The sequence below is a fragment of the Oculina patagonica genome, chromosome 8 (genome assembly GCF_052425735.1).
Source record: "Oculina patagonica isolate OP01 chromosome 8, crgOcupat, whole genome shotgun sequence".
Lineage (NCBI taxonomy): Eukaryota > Metazoa > Cnidaria > Anthozoa > Scleractinia > Oculinidae > Oculina > Oculina patagonica.
The window spans coordinates 31,318,509-31,338,888 of NC_135765.1; the positions used below are offsets into that span (position 1 = coordinate 31,318,509).

Genomic DNA, 20,380 nt, shown 5'->3' on the forward strand with positions numbered 1-20,380 from the left:
GGATTCTCCTAGTTCTATGGCTATGGGGCTCTGCTCTGCAACCCTTCGGGCCGCTTGGGAGCTCTGCTACAACAGTAAAGACTTTATTTGTGGAGTTAAGGGCGTTTTTTGTAAAATGATACTGTTAGATCTTAAAACTGTCAGTATGTGCCCTGTGTATTGTAGTGTTGGCAATTTAGCCACCACCATCTATCAGGTTATTGGCCACAAATCTACGACTATGTTTCCTTTGAAAGGCCCTGTTTTGTTTTCAAAATTGCTGTTTAGTGAATAAGGAGAAAACATATTAAGTGCCTGTTTGACTGTATTATTTTTGGCATCCTGATCAACATAACAACAGTGTACATAGTGAAAAATTACTAAATCCTTATCTTTATGTAATTAGGTACCAATATAGAACTAAGCTGCCTGCCTGGCACTTATCAGCCTAATCTGGGACAAGGAGAGTGTATCCCGTGTGGTGCTGGGAACATGTGTCCATACCAGAACATGTCATCAGTCGAACCGTGTCAAGCTGGCTACTATTGTCCAAATGGAACACTGGTGCCGTGTCCTGCAGGAACGTATGGCAATCGTAGTGGACTGTCCTCTCTTGACATGTGCACTGACTGTCCTTCAGGAGTGTTCTGTCAGGTAATGATGAAATTGTACAACGTTGATAGGCTGAGTCCTAGAGCACTTACCATTAGTCAGAACTGACCAGCCAGACTGGTATATTCAAGACCAGAATTCCATTCCTAGTCAAAAATTTGTCCAGTCTGAATCAGACAATGCATAAATATTATACAATGTTGTGGTGGGTTTGTAGGAAAATCTCGTGGATAAGGCTCATTTCACATTCAAAACGACAGGACCAGCAAACCAGTTTGGACTAATGGAAAGTGCCCCAAGTTAAATAAGTACAATCATTTGCAAAAAGAGTGGAGACACTCTTGCTTAAGAATGTCATTTAAGACATTTCTACAATGATACGTTGTGGCTCGCCTATCCACTTTATTAATGTTGTCTGCATTAAAGGATTACCGGTACATTCAAACGTACAAGAAACAACTTTGAATGGGGGACGAGGGGTCAACTGAAATTAATTGTTAATGCAGGCAAGTAGTTGAAGCTCCCTCTAGCCTCCACATAGCACAGTAGTAGGGCATTAGATGTTCTAAAGGCAATAAACAAGAATGAGTCCTTTTGAGAGATGGGATTTTTCTGAGGACAGAATGCTGGTGTTACTAATTGAGAAATGTATTTCTCAAGAACACGAGGCTTTCTAGAAACCTACAGTCACCTTGAAAGAACTCACAAATTTGTAACTGGCAAATAAATAACGAGTGTCATATACTCACTGTTTAAATTGATTCTTTCAATCACAGGACTATGCACAAACGGTTCCTAAAGGCCCATGTACAGCAGGATGGTTCTGTCAGGGAAAAGCCAGCACCTCTACACCCTCATCAATACCAGAGTACCCTAGAAACGGTCCCTGTCCAACCGGTCACTACTGTATCCGGGGCACTCAAGCACCTGCTGCATGTCCCCCAGGCACATTCCGTAATAGTACTGGTGCACGATCTGTAGATGAGTGCCTTGATTGCACTCCTGGGTTCTACTGTAAGGGGTATAACAACTCTTTCCCAACTGGGCCCTGTGCACCTGGCTATTATTGTCCACAAGGTTCTAGAGCTAACGTGTCTAAGCCCCATGGATATTTGTGCCCTACCGGCCATTTCTGTCCTGGACAAACTGCAGACCCAGAGGAGTGTGGCGCAGGTTTGTGAATGATGTCTTTAACAAATGAATACAAGAAGGTTTTTAAATAGACTATTGTCCAATATTTTCTTCACTGCTATTACGTCCCGAGGAACCTTTTTTGTTTCAAAATGCTTTCTTTTTTAACTAACATCCTAGAATTATGATTTATGGTGCAAAACGACATTGTATGATGTAATTGAGTATGTTTTACCTATCCTTATAACAGGAAATTTTCGTGACATCTAAATTCCACGATATTGAACTGACCCTGTTTCATGATACTAAGATTTTACGGTTTTGCATACTCAATTCTAAAGGATGAAATGTTGAATAAAGGAAACCAAACAAGTTGTTTTTTAAGTTAAGCTTAAGAGTTCTTCAGCTGCGTCTAAAAAACCAACTCAGTGTTTGAAATTAAAAGGTATTATTAAAGTTTACTTAAATCTATTGGCTTTAATTTTTGCACCGTTTTTTTTCCTTAATCGAATTCACGCAATTTAAAAAATACCACAAAACCGTGCCGAAAATGAAATGTCAGGAGAGTCGCTTAACTCACATTGTGCTGCACAGAACAAAACTTACGTAAATTGCCTTCATGTTGTAAATCCCCTGGGATGAGGTGATGATCTATGATTTGCTTTGACAGGTTCTAACCAGGAAAATACAGGCCAGGCTGAATGCGATCTTTGCCCTGCTGGCTACTATTGCCCGATCAAGACTACCATTGTCAATAAATGTCCTCCACGGCATTACTGTCCTGCCGGTACGGTCGTGCCTCTCACTTGTCTGAATGGAACTTTCACCCATGACAACATGACTGGTTTAGCAAATGCATCTCAGTGTCTGCCCTGTATCACCGGGTTTTACTGCCGCATTGGTCAGGTCGTTGCACCTTGTGACGGTGGGTATTATTGCAAGGCTGGCAGTCCTGATCCAAACCCGTCTGGCTACTGGTATCCTGTCGAGGCTGGTCCATGTGCCAAAGGATATTACTGCCCCAATGGTACACTGCTACCTATCCCATGTCCTGGTAACACAATGAAGAACTACACTGGTGGCTATGGGACACTCAGCGACTGTACTCCTTGCCTAGCTGGAAGGTTCTGCTTAAATGGTAAGGATGATAATGGTTAATGGTTCTTTGTTGATTTTACCTACCGTAGAAAGTTCTATTAAGCCTGACACTTTTTAAGTCCTTTTGAGGGGTAAGAGGCTTATTTCGAGTTAGGTTTTCTATAAAAGAAGTAAAGCGGACCTTTTTATTGATTTATTGTTGTTTAATAAAATCTTATAAATTAGCAACACTAATAAGTAAATGTGGTAGATAAGGGTTAACCGTGGAAGTCCACAGTTGCCTTGTTACCTCGTTAATTAATTGTCATGACTTTCCATGTAGGCAAGGGGCAAACGTTAAGCTATTACTCTGGAATGGAACTAAAAAAATGTATTTTTTGGTTAAAATCCTCATAAATTGGAATAAAAGAAGCACATCAAAGACGTTATAATTAACTTGATTTTGCTTGTTTTCATTAGGAACAGCAACTGGTGTGCTATGTCCTCGTGGAAAGTATTGTCCTCGCGGAGAGGCTCCAATAGACTGTCCCACACACAGATACCGTGACATCGTTGGCGGCAAAGACTTAGATGACTGTTTCCCCTGTCCTGCTGGCTACTGGTGTAATCTTACAGGCATGGTCAATTACAACAACAGCTTCTGCCCTATTGGGAAATTTTGTCCGAGTCAACTTGGGCCCACTCTCTGTGGGGCAGGACGTCGCCGTGAAACCCCTGGGGCTGGGAGTAGAGAGGAATGTGGTCTATGTCCTGGCGGTTTCTATTGTCCTAATGATACCATCAATGTCCAGGGAATACCATGTGATGCCAGGTATTATTGTCCAGTGGGTTCGTCAGTGCAGAAGCTTTGCCCAGGAGGAGCATATTGCCCTGGTACAACAGCCACACCCATACCCTGCCCAGGTATGTGCTTATTGCTTTGTCGCAATTCGTATATTGGCCATTTCTCAGTGAGTTGTTCAAGGAACTGGGCGTTCTTTAAATATTTAACCAATCAATAAACTGACACTACTACATGGAAGAGGAAGATCATGGTGAAACTGGCCATTTGACCAAGATTGATCAATGCTTTTCGATTGAACAGAGACCAAATTATGGGATATCTTTTGAGCCGAAACGTTTGTCAAATTATGGACCTTGCAACATGGTTCAAAATCCAGACAAGTGTCTCTTATTTTGAGATTTTGATTTCTGTGATACTCTTAAAAAATGAGCAAACATAGTGTTTTTTTATCTCAGCTTCTTCCAGATGGTAGGTCCATGCAGGATTTTATAGTTATCACAAAACTGGTAAAAAAGCATTTAAGGGTTGATATGGTTTTGGGGGACACTGTCTCAAAAATAGATACATTTGTATGGATTTTGCACTAAATTTCAAGGTGCATAACTTGGTCTGTGTTCAACATAAAATCATCAAACTTGGTCAAATGACCAATCTCGACGTGATCTTTCGATTAGTTAAAGTTTGAAACTCGCCCCAGTTCCCTTTGCAACTCCAAAATGGCCAATCAAGATGCTGTCCACCTTTTTGAACAAATTTACGCAGGGCCCCTGTTGATACCAGCCAAGTGCTGATTGGGCCACCCTGCCTTGCCTTGACTTGTGTACATAACAGTTTACAGTTCCTATTGTATTTGTTTTCAGGTGGTTCCTACTGTCCAAATGGATCATTGACGCACATTCCATGTCAGTACCCAAATTACTGTCCACCAAACAGCACTCAAGAACTAAAATGCAATCTCGGCTACCAGGCTTTAAATAGATCAGGAAAGCGAGACTATCACGAGAATGCAGTGTCAGATTTGTCCTGGAGGGACATATGGTAATGACCCTGGGCGTCTGGTATGTAAAACCTGTCCAGCAGGTTTCTTCTGCCCCAAAGGTACTAAAGGACCCTTTGACAATCTGTGCCCAGAAGGCGCCTATTGTCCTGAGGGGTCTGCAGTAGTACAACCCTGTGCTCCTGGTTCCTATGGTAACCGTTCCCAAGCAACAGCACCTTCCGATTGTTACCCGTGCCCGCCAAAATCCTTCAACAATTTAGAGTATCAAACAGCTTGTCGTCCATGTGGAAGCAGCTCATTTTCAGAAGAAGGCCAAGCAGTGTGCACATGTTTTGGCAAGAACCGGTATTTCCAGGTGTCAGATGGTTCATGTGATTGCCTATCTGGATATGTGTTTTATGGGACAGCAGATAAAAAGCAGGAAGATGGCAATAGTGACTTGGATTGCCAGCCTGAGGTTTGAAAACGTTTATATTGCATATATATGCTTTGTCATTGTTATGCTCCAACGAGATCACTCTGCTAGTTTTTCACATAGTTAATAGAAAGAAATGGTTAGGAAACCAAGCAAACATGAAAGGAGCAAACAAAGAGGCGGGATTTATGTTGGAAGGTCCACGACCCTGCAGATCTTTTGTTGTGGGCTCAAACGCTATGTACGAGTTACGTAATCGCAATGTTTATATTGGTTAGTGCATGAACAGACGTAACCAACTATTGATTTTTGTTAGCTTTTTTGCAGGGTTGACCCCCAAAATAGCAAACAAAATTTTAGAACATAACAAAGAACGTTGCCAGGCTTCCTAACCATTTCCCTCTAATGGTTTACTAAAAACTTCAAATTATAGAGCAACAATGCTGTCCACATTTTGATGTTCCAAAAATCATTGGCAAAGCAAAAACGACAGTAGACATTGTTCTTTTGTGGTCATGTGAACAGTTTCGTGCAGATAGAATCAGTTCAGTTTCCTTCACTGTGCTTGTGTTGTGTTCTCTCTTTCCCAGCACTTCTCTTGACTTAAAGTGCTAGTAATTTTTTTTTTTTTTGCTGTTTGAGAAACCTAGCAAAGGTGCTGTGATTCACGTCCATTGTTCAGTTGAAGTAGCATTAATGCAAATGGAAGCAGTCAAGCTCTTAGGTTTTTTTGCTCTCAATAAGGCTTGCATCAAACCTTGTCACTTACTAGTTAATAAACATTGTTCATCCTTAGGAGGACCCAAGATGCAGCAATAACCAAGTTCGTAGGGCCTCAGATCGACAGTGTGTTGACCCGGGTGAAGAGAACCAGAAATGTATTGAACGGTGTGGCAGCGACAGTGCCCAATTTGCTAACGATACAGGCGTTTGCTATTGCCCTTACACCGTGGACTGTAACTCGACCTGTGAGAGTAACAGACCCAAGTGTTTAGTTCAAAGGCTCTTGGAAGGTACTCTTACAATAACATACACTGATGGCAATGGAGAATCACAGACCTTTAATATCACACAGGAGCTAGGAGTAAATGACCATGACAATGGCAACCATGCTTGCGAATTTCTCTTTTTTGATGCTGAGCGACCAGTTTATGGGTTTGTGCCAAAGTCTCTTGATGAAGTGTCCAGTGCATTCCAACAGTCTCCTCAGCAATCGGCACGTAGACGGCGGAGGGCAGTTGATAACTCGACCAGTGCGCCACCTACTAACAACGCAATCGCTAACCCGACATTGTGCCTGAACTACGGGCAAGCATTAACCTTTAAAATTGACATCAACCCGTTGAACCGCACCCAAAGTCATTATCCACGATACCGCAAGAATCATTTATTGAACAGAAATGATGCGTTCGACTATGGTAACTTTAGACAACTTCATTCTCTTGTGCGGGACTCAAACAAGACTCTGGACTTCTTTGTGCATGTGTTCACGCAGAATGGAACCTTCGTGTTTTATGACAATGCAGATCCTTTCCGTGAGACTATAGTAACTGTTGTCGAGCGAGGAACCAGTTGTCCAGTCGGCACCATTTCACCCACAACACAAAACATTTTGGTGACACTTGGAGTGAGTCGTCTTGAAGTAAGTATTTGTTGCTAGCAGGTAATAGGCTACTTTCGACATATTAAAATTCAGCTTGATAACGAGGCCTAGAGGACACAAACAAAAGAAATGAATAAACATGCTTGTAAAATTCCTTTTGTTTGTGTCCTCTAGGCCTCGTTATTAAGCTGAATTTAAATACGTCTAAAGAATCCTTTTGGTTAACAAAAGGGAGGTTTTTTTAATGTCTTGAAAACATGGCTTAATGAGATTGAAGTCATAAAAGGCTTATTGTGCACTATTAGCAGAGGTTTCACCTGCTGTTAGATCCTTTTAAACACGTTATTAAAGATTGTTCGTTCCTTCGTTCGTTCATTTATTTATTCATTCAACAACGATGGTTTGGCGATTTTAGAAAATGGCGTTACAGCAGAAAAGAATCGTTTGATTTCAGATTTTATTTCCCGTACTATTTTGACCTCGTTATTCAAGTACCTATTTCTGGGCTTCTCTAAGGGCTAGACATAACTCACGTGTTAAACATGTTACAAAGTAGTAAATTGGCAAGGAACATGCAGCTAATGTTATTTTCTTTTTGTTCTTCCAGCCGACTAACCTGTCCCCTGACTGGGCAGTAATCTGGGGCATGACCGTTTTCATGCTGGTCTGTATTATTATGCTGGTGATTGCTGTCATCATATGGCGCCCAAGGAGCATTGGCAGATACCCTATCCGAACACTCAGGCCCAAATACAAAGCACTTGGGGCACCCATCCCTGTTGTCCCTATCCCAGGTATGTATCTTTTAACCTGCAGTGTGTAACACAAGTTATTCCTGTTGTGGTGCATGAAATACGTAGGATATTACACGTTGGCTCAAGGATATGAATTTTATGTTTGAGTAGCAAAAACAGTATCTCACCAGTGAGCGCAGCGAGCAAGAGAGATATTGTTTTTGCCACGAGAAATAAAATTCATATCTTTTAGCCAACGTGTAATGTTGTTTTATTATATAGACAGAAAATACCGAAGTGTCGAAAGCACAAACCTTTAATATGTGAACTCCTGTACTTCTCCGTCTGGACTTTCTTAAATATCTCTTCTTTGGCCTCATTTGCAAGAAACTCCTTGAACTGTTTTGAAACATGTGAAGTTTTTCTTCTTTATGTCTGTATTTTCCTGCTTCTTGGTGAACAATTTTTAGTCGGCTTTAGTGAACATAACAGCGTTTGGCAAAGTTTGGCAGCCGTGCAATGGCGCGAAATGACGTCATCGATATCCTCACCAGTAGGGATATGGAAAATACGCCACTACGGTCACGGATGTAATTTTATATGATTTTTATCAGTGGCCTATATTCCAGTAAAACACTCATTTATAAAATAAAGACGGTTAAAGCCAATATGTTTGATTGATCATTTATTATTATTTGTATATTAGGGATTGATGATCACGTGTACGACCTTGGCCCTCGTGGTTCACCAGAAGGGTCCTCGTTTGAGTCCCCCAGTGTAAGATTTGAGCTGGAAAACTTCAACGTTCGTACATTTTATGACAAATTAGAAGATCAAACGTTGCACGTATCATCGCAGCTGGCTCGTCACCAAGCAGACCTGAGAGCGTTCTACGACAGAATTAGCCAACAAGCGGAGAAGCTAAAAGGAATGTTAGACAGCATGGACGTATCGGCTCTTATCAAAGCCACGAAAGAGGCAGGAAGAGCCAGGGATGGCGAGGTGTGTAGTGAACCGTTGTCACTTAAAGGGGCTTTGTCACGGATTTTACCAGATTTTTGAACAGCCAAAATATGTATTTGTGTCGTAGGAAACCTTAAAATAATAGCCCATTTTTATTAAAAATTGCTATATTAGAGCACTGAAACTGTTAACTAGCGTCTTTGGCTCTGTTTTCTGTGGATGGCTAGGATAGAAATGGATTACAACTTGAAAATTTGAGGCTAAACTTTTCAAGTTGTTTCTGCCCATCTTCAAAAAATCAATATTTATGGCCGTAGTTTGATTTCTCCTCGCAAGTAAAGGTAATATCTTCCTTTAGATGTTCAAAAAATGTTTTCCATGGGTTAAGTTGCCTACTTCTAATTTCAGAAAAGTTTAGACCAATAATCCGCGAAATTCCCGTGACATAGCTTCTTTAATATTAATTTTAAGGCAAGCTTGTCTATACACGCGTGATCTTCGCATCTGTTAAAACTTATAATGTCCGTTTAAAATTGCAGGATGCCACTGAAGTGCTCCAGACAAGTGGTGTTGGTGAACCTAGCAAGCGATATGGGCTGACTGCAGGAGGCCAGGTTAGAGAGGAGGAGTTAATGGCGGCTCTTCAGATGCTGTTGGCAAAAGTTGAACAAGGACAGTTTGCTATGCCAGGTTAGATAACTCATAATTAAGTGAATAAAGTTCGTATTGTTTTGGCACTTCTTTAGAATCTTAAAATTCTTCTCGATAAACCAATAAAACCAACAATGCGGTGTTTATCATTTTAACTGTGATCTGTGTGAGGCAGATTACCTTATTAAAGGAAATTAACGCTTGTATAAATAAAGGTATTTGAAATTAACGTGACTTAAATTTTCGCGAATTGAAGGAAAATTTACTTCCCAATAAAGAAAATTTACGCGGAAGAACGGCGCGGAAATTAACGTTATCAAACATAAACGCGACGTAAATTAACGCGAATTTTTTAAATTCACGTTAATTTCATGAAGCGTTAATTTCCTGTAATAAGGTATATCGGGTATTCGTGTCGACACTTGCACCAGCGCATCGAAGAACATAGAGGATCGGCTATTGGACGTCACATAAAAGAACAACATGGAAAGGAGCCAGATAACATCGAGAAGAATTCTAAGATTCCAAAGAAGTGCCAAAACAAGCTTGAATGTTTGATTTTTCAAGTTCAAGTTCAGTTTAATTTTGTCTACATACCCATCTTACGCTGTGGGTCCAATTTGAACCAATTTAATCATCATCATTATTTTATTTCTTTTTGTTTTGTAGGCGTTGTATCAGGCACAAGTATTACTGTTCCAAGTTCTGGAATGGTTGTGATGGGAGGGGACGGTACTACAGCCACTACAACTTTCACTCAACAACCAGCTGGGTATCCTGTGGTCGAGGTACACGCAGGCGAGGCTGCTGGGGTACAGTGGCAGATCAAAGGAACAAGTGACGTCAGCGAGTTCTTGCGTAAAATGAACGCAGAGCGCATGCACCTTGAACAACAGATTGGAAGGGAAGAGGAGACCACTGTACACAAGCTGCTTAAAGAACAGGTGATGGTTATAACCACTTAGCGGTCAAACGTTGCGCGCGTGCGCAGTTCCCGCCAAAATATCCACATACAAACTCCGCTTTTGAGTTAAAGTTAAGACAGTCACTAAAACGTTAAGCTTGGTACGCTGCTTATGCATAAGAAATTTTATAACTGTTATCCACCGTGTTTCCCCGCGAGTTATCTTGTTTCCTGGTGCTATTCCCGGGGGGACTCCCATATCAAAGAGACGGGGATGCTTGTCGTCTCGCTTAGGGGTGAAAATTTGGGATTTTGGTCTCTCTTAGGGTGTTCCGGGTAAAACACCAGTATTTTTAGCCGTCAAGGTCTCGTTTGGGGTTCCTCACAAAAAATATAGAAATATATCAGTTTTAAAATGTTCTAAAATGGTATCTTTTAGGGGTCAAAAAAGCGTGCGTAACGCATAGATTGGTCTCCTTTAGGGGTTTAATTCAAAATTCTCGATAAGCATCCCTATCTGTTTGATATGGGAGTCCCCCCGGGGGGTGCTATTTCATACCGTACGGTATTTTTTACCGTTTTTCTACAACAGTCTTGCACACTTTCGCATCAAATTCTTAGAAAAGGTCGGGGGGGGGGGGGGGTGGCGAAAACCGGAAGTGGCATTGGTTTTGTGCGTTTGACCGCTGTAAAATAACAAGCAAGCTGTCATTTTTACTACAAAATGTGAATTCTGCTTGAATGTCGTGCAATCTCTTAAGCTTTCACACAAGCCTAGTAGCTTTCATTTCTTAACCTTCACACGAATCTGATGGCTTGCATTTTGTTTTACATGTAACTGAAAATTACTGTAGACTTATATTTATTTTCTGTTGATTTAGCTTAACACTGTACGAACGATATTGATATTTGGCACAAGTTGGAGACGAACATAACACAAACGAAATTATATTCTCGTTTATAAATCCATGAGAATCACCTTACTTGTGAATGTAGCACACATTTTCACTTAGAAAAATTAATCACTATTTTAGCAATATTAATCAATCAATCAATCAATCAAACTTTATTTATAGAGTTACACGTGATAGTTTTACAACTAATAAATTTGTGGCCCTCTCTAATCTAATTTAAAATTTAGTTAAAAGCTAATTTAAAATCGAAATGTAAGTTAAAAATTTAAAAACTAATCTACAATATTGATCCAAAGGTAATTATTACTAATATCACAATCTAAAAGTTATTATCGAAAAAAGGAGACTATTAAGACTATTAAATGTGAACCTTTTATCAGGCAATGAACTTTCTAAAATGATACCTTTGTGGCTTGTAGTACAACAGTAAAATCCTTGTAATGTTATTACATATGTATAACTTTTTAACTTGAAGATGAAGTATTTAACATGACACGAGCATGGGACAAAGAAAAATTCTGAGTCCCCGACGGGGACCCATGCCCGTGTCATGTTGAATACTTCATCTTCATTATTTCTTACCGAGCTTAAAATTTACCACCTTTATTATTTACAACTTTTTAACTTTATTTAAATCAACAGGAAGAAAAGCGTTCAGAAGAGATGAAGAGATTAGCGGAGAACTTAGCGGACAAACTGTCAGGCGATCTGAGTGAAGATGAGATGAGAGCAGTCATGGAAGATCATGAAAGACAAGTTGCTCAGTTAGAGGGAGTGCTAGCATCCGAGAAAGAAAAGCAAATGGCAGCGCTGAGAGAAAAGCTGAGGCGAAGGAGAGAAGAAAAAGAAGCCGCCTTGTTAAAGAAACAGAAAGAAGAGGTACAATAATAATGGTGAAACTGACCAACTGACAAAACCTAAACAACGAATTTCTTATTACAAAATCCACTCATTTTTCAACAGACACCTTATGAGAATAAAGAAAATCATCAACTAGAATTATTATCTTAATGTTAATTACAAATTGACGTCAGTTTTTCTGTCCTCTTATTGATAAAAAAATGCGTCATAACTTTGTCAAAAGGCAAAAAGGTCAAATGCAAGGTTAAATGAAGAGAAAACACAAGTAAACTTGACAATTTCTAATTTTTTTTCAAACTGACCAATCAGGGCGCAACTATTGTCAATAACATTTCTCGCCTTCTCATTGGCTCCTGACAACACTAAAAAAAATATTTCATTGGCTAAAATACTGACAGTTTGACAGCACGCGTCAATCACGCCAATGTCTTGCATAAATTATATGTGCCTGTACTCTTATTGATGATAAACATTAATCAATCAGCGTGTAAGAATTCGCTCAATTGTAAAAAACTAATTCTCTGAACAAACATAAAAAGAAATTTATAAATTTCGGTAAAGAGAATTCTTATTTTAAACTGCTGATTTTGCTTAATTCTCCTTTAATTTTCAACAGGCCGGGAAGTCCAATATTCGTCTGGACGATGTTCAACCGCTGGCCAGTATAGAGACCGTGCTGAAGACTCAAGAAAGTGTCCAAGACGTCATTGTTCAGGAAGAATCTATTGGGCATGCGCGTGCAGAGGAGCAGCAGTCCAATGAACAGGCGAACGTGTATCGTCGGCAGCTTGGTGACAAGTTCTGTGCTATGGTGGTAAGAATCATTACAAAACTCTAGTGCACATTAAATCAAAAACAGAAGGATGGGTGCCTGGGATATCCAGGGGGCTTCCACTGTGCCCCCCCCCCCCCCCGCCACACCCCCCGATGGAATACAGCTGGCTGGCAATCCCTGCAAAACAGCCATGAGCCCCCACCTCCAGCACCCGTCACACTGCACTGACAAGATCAGTGGAAAGGAGTCTCTGCAAAGCAGCCATTGGCCCCCACGGCAAGCCAAAGGGACCTCTGTGTTGACCACTAGGTCAGAACAGAGTTAGGTGCTCTAAAAAGAAACGTCCAAAAAGTCATTTAGCGCCTCAACGGAGGTAGACGAGTCTTACATTTTTTTTAATGCAACGGCAGTAACAAAATATTACTGTTTAAAAAGTTTAAAGAGCGGATACAGGCATCCATGATGAAGAATAAGTAGGTTTTGCAGGAAAAAATTCCTGATTTTGTTGAGTTTTTTTCTAGGATGATCTTGTGGCATCCGGGTCTCTGTATGCTGATCAAGCGGAACAAATCAAACGAGAGCAAATGGAATTAGAGGAAAAGATGTCACGTGAGTTGGCTCAACAGCGTGCGCAACAGACAGCACTTATCAAGGAAAAGCTAGCTCAGAGAAAGAAAGAACGAATGAAGAAACTGAGAGAACAACAGGAGATTGAAAAAGCCAAGGTAAACTTGTTAATCTGATGCCCACACAACTGGCTTGTGTTACTTTTGTTGTCGCGCAACCCTTCTTACCATGTTACGTAACTCTTCTTACCTTGTCACGCAACTCTTCTCGCCATGTCACGCAATCCTTCTCACCTTTTCACGTAACTCTCGTTTCAGGTCATAAGTGAGGGCGGTGACGTGACAGCATTGCTGAAGCAGCACGAACAGGAAGTAGCAGCCCTGGAAGCAAGTTTTGAGGCGGAGGAGGCGCGTCACACTGCAGAGATTAACAAGAAGCTTAATGAGACACACATGGAGAACGTACAACAAGCTCACAGAGCACTGCTAGACAAGGTTAGCATGAAATCCTTTGACTCCCAAATTTTTGTTTCTGATAGTCTTGAGGGGCTTTGTTATTCTGAAAAGCTAAAATTTATATTTGTGTTGTAGGAAACCTAAAAATAATGGTTCATTTTTCATAAAAATTGCTACATTAAAGCACTGGAACTGTTGTTGTTGGTACTGTTGTTGTTGTTCTTGTACTGTTGTTGTTGGTACTGTTGTTGTTGTTCTTGTACTGTTGTTGTTGGTACTGTTGTTGCTGTTGTTGTTGTTGTTGGAACTGTTGCTGGAACTGTTGTTGTTGTTGTTGTTGCTGGAACTGTTGTTGTTGTTGTTGTTGCTGCTGGAACTGTTGTTGTTCTTGTACTGTTGTTGTTGGTACTGTTTTGTTGTTCTTGTACTGTTGTTGTTGGAACTGTGCTGGACTGTTGTTGTTGTTGTTGTTGTTGTTGTTGGAACTGTGCTGGAACTGTTGTTGTTGTTGTTGTTGTTGTTGCTGGAACTGTTGTTGTTCTTGTACTGTTGTTGTTGTAACGTTGTTGTTGGTACTTTTGTTGTTGTTGTATTTGTTGTTGGTTTTTTTGGTTTTTTTTTTTTTTTTTTTTTTTTTTTTTTTTTTTTTTTTTTTTTTTTTTTTTTTTTTTTTTTTTTGTTGTTGCTGGAACTGTTATTGTTGTTGTTGGAACTGTTGTTGTTGTTTGTTACATCAACGTCTGCTTTAAATTTACGCTTTTTGCCGCCGTCATGAGTGACGTGAATTTCCTCTTGTGTTTTCTGCTGAAGGTTACAAAAGACAACTTAGACGCGGTTCTTCAACAGCAGATTATGGATCAGTTCAGGAAAGATAACGAGGCGCTGCTTGGACACCTTGAGCAACGAAAACAAAAATCTCTGGAGGACACAAAGGTAACAAAAAATCATTTTTTTCAACAGTGCTGACAAATCGGTGAAAACTAAAATGGAGTCTTCTTTTGTACACAAGTTCTTGTATACACGCACTTAAAGGTGAAGTAAACTTTGCCAAATTTAAAGGAGAGGGGGGGGGTTTTTTTTTTGTTTTTTTGGGGTTTTTGAAAAAAAAAATGTTTTTTTTTTCTTCGTACAGGCGAAGCTTGCAGCCCGTCGTGCTCGTCGTCAAGAGGAGGCGCGCCGTCAGGCAGAGGAGGCTGCTGCTCAGCGGATCCTTGAAGAGCAGAGCCAGGCCATCGCGGCCAACAAACCAGTCGACGCAGATCACGTGGTTGTACCTGAAGTCATTTTACCACGTGAAACGTCAGAAGAACAGGTTCGAAAAAAATAGTAGTTCACGTTTGATAACTATTCAGACTACTTGGTTTTCTAAAAGCTGTGATAAAACTTAGTTTATAAAACCTGTAGCAGTCTTCATGAAGTTGTCATTTTGCAAAATGCTTTTGAAGAATTTGCTACATTACAATTACTGGCATTCTCGTCACCATAGCCCTTTTCGTTTCTCTTAGCCGGCGGGGCCTGTGCACCAGTAAGGGCTTGAATTAATTCGATAACAAAACTTGAACGAAAGTCAAATATGTCACGATTCTCCCACACACTATATTGAAACAACACGATTGCAGACTTGAAGACCGGAAGTCCAAGAATTTGGGACCTGAATCATTTGTCTCCAGAACCCTTCGTTTCTTATACCAAGGCCCTGCCGACTTATAGAAGCAAAGAGGGATATGGGGACGAGAATGAATCACTGGAAGTTAAGTTAAAGTTCGATCACGTGGGCAGATCAGGGTAGCAAACTGAAGCATCATTTAATTTCCAAACCATTGCTGCTTTCAGTATATTAAGATATTTTTTTCTACCTACAGGCTTTACGAAACGAACAGGAACGAACATTAGCCGACATGCGCGAGAGGCACGAGCAAGATGCTCACAAAATAAACGAGAAACTCGAGCGAGAAGTGGCGACAGAGGAGGCTCAGGCGGTGGAACTGCTTGAAGCTGAGAAAGAACGAAGACTAAGAGAGCTGAAGGACAGACAAGCCGCGGAATTAGCCGCTCGATCGAAAGACATGTCGCCTGAAGAAGTGCAACAGGTATTGAGAGAAGAGGGGCCTGAAAGAGTGAAATGCGAACTGGGATTTGGGCAAATGTTCACTGGGAAAATGAGATTTGGGTCACTGGGACTGGGAATCACAAACAAAAAACAATGCAACTGGGAATGGGATTTAGGCAAAATTTGGGGTGGGAAATGGGATTTATACCCCCCCCCCCCCCCCCCCCCCTTCAGAACCTCGAAGAACACTGCCTTTTTCAATGAGCAACAAAGTCTTGGAATTAAATAGGGACCTTTTTGGACTTTTCCCTTTACGTAGTGTTGTGGAAGACAATACCTAGACAACTTCTAGTCTGTATAAATATTTCCTCACGAATTCGCTTAGAGTTTATCGAGCCTACAAAGTCGATTTCCACGTAAGCGTGCAATGACATAGAATAGAGGATTAAAGGGACTATTTCACGGACTTAGCCAGATTTTTGAACAGCCAAAATTTATATTTGTGTCGCAGGAAACCTACAAATATTATTACTATATTAGTAGAAACTCGGCGTGCATTGGAAATCCGCGAATCTGATTCTCTCCCACTGATTTCTATTCGCCGATAGAAAACAGTCGCGCGCCGCGAGCTCAAGCGGTAATCTTGATTTGTCCAAAGTGCACAACATTGTAGGTTTTGGACTAAATCCTTAGAGTTTCACAAACAATTAGACTACTCGCTATTTGCTCATAGAAAACTCGGGCTTGTAGTCTAATTGTTAATTAGAGCACGGAAACTGTCAACGAGCATCCTTGGCCGCGGATGGCTCGGATAGAAATGGATTGGAACTTTTTCTAGTTGTTTCTGTGCATCATCATAAAATCAATATTTATAGCCGTAGGTTGATTTCTATCCGCAAATTGAGGTTATATTTTCCTTCAGATGTTCAAAGAAAATGTTTTTTATGGATTAAGTTGCCTACCACTAATTTCAGAACAGTTTAGACCAAAAATCCGCGAAATCCCCGTGTTGTAGCTCCTTTAAAGGCTTGCAGTTGTGCTATGCGTATTCAGTCAGCATCTTGGGGAAATATTATTGACAGCGTTTGTCCCGTTTTATTTTGTCTTCAGCTTTTGGCAGCCCATCAACAAGAACTTGAGGAAATCATGGAAAAGATGGATGTAGAGAAGCAACGTCAGCAAGCCAGTTTACACCAGAAGTTACTAGAAAGAAAGAAACGAAGGCAAGAGGCGCAACAACGTAAACAAGAACGAGAGATGGCGAAAGAACTATTAGAACAGAAGAAAGAACTTGCTGAAGTGCGCACACAACACGTGAGTAACATAACGATTGTTAATGAACGCGTGAAAACATTTCTCTACAATTTCTAAACTGATCATAATTTGAAGTTTTTCCTCATCTCTCATGGTAGGTATGGTATTGTAGCAGTTGAAAGGCTTTCTCACGGATTTTACCAGATTTGTGAACAACCCTTACTTATGTTTGTGTCGAAGGAAACCTTAAAATAATGGTCCATTTTTATTAAAAATTGCTATATTAGACCTCTGAAACTATTAACGAGCGTCTTAGGCTGCGGATGGAACGGATGGAAATGGATTGCAACTTGATAATGGGTTAAGTTGCCTACCACTTCTTTCAAAACAGTTTAGACCAAAAATCTGCGAAATCCCCATGACGTAGCTACTTCAATTTACTTAGGACCCTCTAGGGTAGCGTGCCTTGACTGACCGGGAAACGCAATGTTTGAGTTACACTTCAAGTACAAACTTTCATCCTTTACGAAAGAATTGAAGTCAAACGAGTAGAAAGTATATATCTATATATTGTTATTTTGTTGACAGGTAAAGGAAGCCGAGAAGCAAGCAATGATTGAAGGTATTCGGGAAAATGGATCTGAAGCGGCAGAGTTTGTTATTCGAAAGGTAATAAATACACTCTATTCTTTCATTTGCGTTTTAGTGATACCCACAAATTAACTTTCGTTTCGTCTTCTAGAGTAAGGTTAGGGAAACACAGCGTGTCATTAGTATTTCTCCGTTTTATACAGTGGAAGCCCGCTCTACGGACACCTGCATGCTTAATACGGACAGTTTCGTTGGTCCCAACGAAAAGCTCATATATAACCCACTTATTACGGACACCCGTTAATACAGACAACAGACACTTAGTTTCATCGTCAACCCCGCTTTACGGACAATTTTCATTGTCAAAGTAAAGTTACGAACGTTGTCGAGTTTTAAGAACAGTAAGGTAATTTTAGAAAGTAATATAACTATTACTGGCAAGGCCATCCTGATACATTTGAGTTATTGCTTTGCACATTAAATTGACAGTTAATTCTGCGTTATTTGATAGGATCAGTGACCACAATAAAATGTTTTATTTTTTGGCCTCAGGTTCTCGAAAAACGACACAGCCAAGAGCTGAAAGACTTAGAGCGCATGTTCCAAGAAGAACGTAAAGTGGCAGTCGACGAAGCACTGGCTAAGATGGAGGAGCGACACGCTCAGGAAAGCGATGAATTGCGTGCTCAGAATGAAAAAGAGTTAAAAGAACTTGAGAAGCAACAGCTGAGTCCTGAAGAGCTACAGCAGAGACGAGCACAGTTATTAAATCAACAACAATTACGGCAGAGCGCGCTTGACAAAAAACACGCTGATCAGCGGAAACAGATCCAACATGGCGTGCAGTCTGACTGGGAAGTACGCTTTGCACGCGCCAAGTTGGAACTCAAGGAGAAACATTATCAGGTTTGTTGCGGTTCTTTGATTATTAGAATTTCTTTTTCTCCATTCTTAGGTGTTAGTTCAGTAGCCTGCGTAGTTGGCGGTATGTTGGGGTAAACGCACGCGCGAGCAAGTGGCGAGGCCGCGAGAGACCTAGGAAGGTGGAAGCAAAAAGCCTTTCGCTTTTTCCCCCCTAGGCCCCTCGCAGCTTCGCCGCTTGTTCGTGTGTGTGTGCGTTAACCCCAACAAAACCGCCAGCTATGTGGGCTATTAGTTCAGGTACAGCCGTAGTGAAGTAATTTTAGGTTGAAGGTTAAATTTGACAATAAAAGTTGACAGTTACTTGTGACAAATTACATAGTTCGGGCCTGTCTGCCGCAGCATTTCGTCCCTGCCAAGGGACTCTCTAGAGACCTGTCTGTTTAGCAAACTCGTCGAGCATCGCGCTCAAAGTCCCGTTCGCAAGCAAAATAATGACAGCAATCTCGCCTTATATCGCACAAGAATTCCCGACAGCACAAAATCCCGAGTTAAAATTGACAATAGAAGTTGACAGTTACTTGTAACAAAATACATAATTCGTGGCTAGTCTTTTTGGCAGTTACTGAATGGGGTGTTTCAAGTTTAGCTGTAGTCTTGAAACAATTTTTACACACGTCCACATTTAACTCCTTCATTCTCCTCCTCCCCTTACCCTCCCCCAGGAATATGCAGATGCCTTGAATGAGCTGACCCCAGAGCAGGCAGAGGAACACAGGAAATCAGTCGAAAAGGCAATGGCAGCTGCGAGGGAACTGGAAATAGTCAAGCAGAAGTTAGATGAACAGCGGGCGGAGAACGAACAGAAGCTCAAACAAGAAAATGAAGGTTTGTTGGTTTCACCAATTCCCCCGCAACCACTGCACATAGCCAAAGCATAAACGACGACAATATTTATTTAACGTGAGGGTAAAAAGAACCTGAAACGGTGCAACAAGAACGAACCACAATACATCTAATTTAAAGGGGATTTGTCGCCGATTTTAAGAGATATTGGAAAAGCCAAAATTTACATTTGTAGAAAACCTAAAAATAACGGCCCATTTTTATTAGCAATTGCTTTATAAGAGCACTGAAACTGTTAACAAGCGTCTTTGGATGCAGGTGGCTCGGATGGAAATGGATTGAAACTTGAGAATGGCGTCACTTTTCAAGTTTTTTCCGCGCGTCTTCAAAAAATCAATATTTACAGCCGAAGTTTGATTTCTATCCACAAATTGAGGTTATATCTTCCTTTAGACGTTCAAAGATAATGTTTTTACATGGGTTAAGTTGCCTACTACTTTTTCAGAGGCCGGCGACGTGACGAGCTCCAAGATCACGTATAAAGTCTTAAAATTTTAGAAGTGTCTTATAACACAGACAGTAGCAATGTTACTTAAAATAGGTAGCTTTAAAACTGTTCTTACGCATGTGTTCTTTTTCTCTGCAGCATTTGAAGCTGAACAACAACAAAAGTTGGAAGAGGAACTAAAGGCGTTTGACAAACAACTGGAACTAGAGGCAGAGGAAGAACAGAAAAAGAACGAGAAAGCAATCTTGGCTTTGAACGCTCGCAAAGAAACTCTGCTAAAAGAAAAGAAAGCTAAAGTCAAACAGGAAATGGACAAAATGAGCAAACAAGGGGCTTCTAAAGAAGATCAAGAAGCCATCTTAAAAGAGCACAGCAAAGACTTGGCTAAACTCATGAACAAGATGGATGCTGACAGAATGAGAATGCAGAGTTCACTAGAAGAGCGTTTGAAGAAGAGACGCGAGGCAAAACGGCAGGCCAAAGTGGAAGAGCTGACAAATCAAAATGAAGAAGAGAAAAGAGAGTTTGAAGAAAAGGTTCAATCGGAGCGCGACCGAGTTCAAGCCGAAGAGGTAATTGCTTTGAAAGAGAGCATCCACGTGGATAACCTCGTGTCGGCGACGATCGAATCCGAAGCTGCCCCTCCACCTGTACCCCAAGCCCGACTGATGCCGGACAGTTATCGATTAGCAGCGCCATTAAGCGAGGGTGAATTGGCGTCGTTGCTACTATCGTCACCGCTGTACCAGAAGATCGAAGGCATCAAATCTTTGTTGAGTGGTGGCGCTGGCAAGGGAGGACAGTTCAGTGCCCCAGGTAAGGGT

General features: G+C 40.9%; 1 protein-coding gene across 1 annotated transcript in view; it reads left to right on the forward strand.

Annotated features, from left to right (window-relative positions):
• Positions 1–20,380, forward strand: part of LOC144662456 (uncharacterized) — an 87,072-nt gene that overhangs the window by 62,996 nt on the left and 3,696 nt on the right. Inside the window, 23 exon segments of the mRNA XM_078523264.1 lie at positions 386–633; positions 1,368–1,764; positions 2,393–2,860; positions 3,280–3,723; positions 4,465–4,613; positions 4,615–5,061; positions 5,816–6,661; positions 7,230–7,416; positions 8,063–8,358; positions 8,859–9,009; positions 9,640–9,914; positions 11,431–11,667; positions 12,266–12,463; positions 12,946–13,149; positions 13,309–13,485; positions 14,257–14,379; positions 14,579–14,758; positions 15,309–15,536; positions 16,607–16,810; positions 17,339–17,419; positions 17,894–18,247; positions 18,928–19,090; positions 19,695–20,372. Coding sequence (XP_078379390.1) covers positions 386–633; positions 1,368–1,764; positions 2,393–2,860; positions 3,280–3,723; positions 4,465–4,613; positions 4,615–5,061; positions 5,816–6,661; positions 7,230–7,416; positions 8,063–8,358; positions 8,859–9,009; positions 9,640–9,914; positions 11,431–11,667; positions 12,266–12,463; positions 12,946–13,149; positions 13,309–13,485; positions 14,257–14,379; positions 14,579–14,758; positions 15,309–15,536; positions 16,607–16,810; positions 17,339–17,419; positions 17,894–18,247; positions 18,928–19,090; positions 19,695–20,372 — 6,735 coding nt within the window.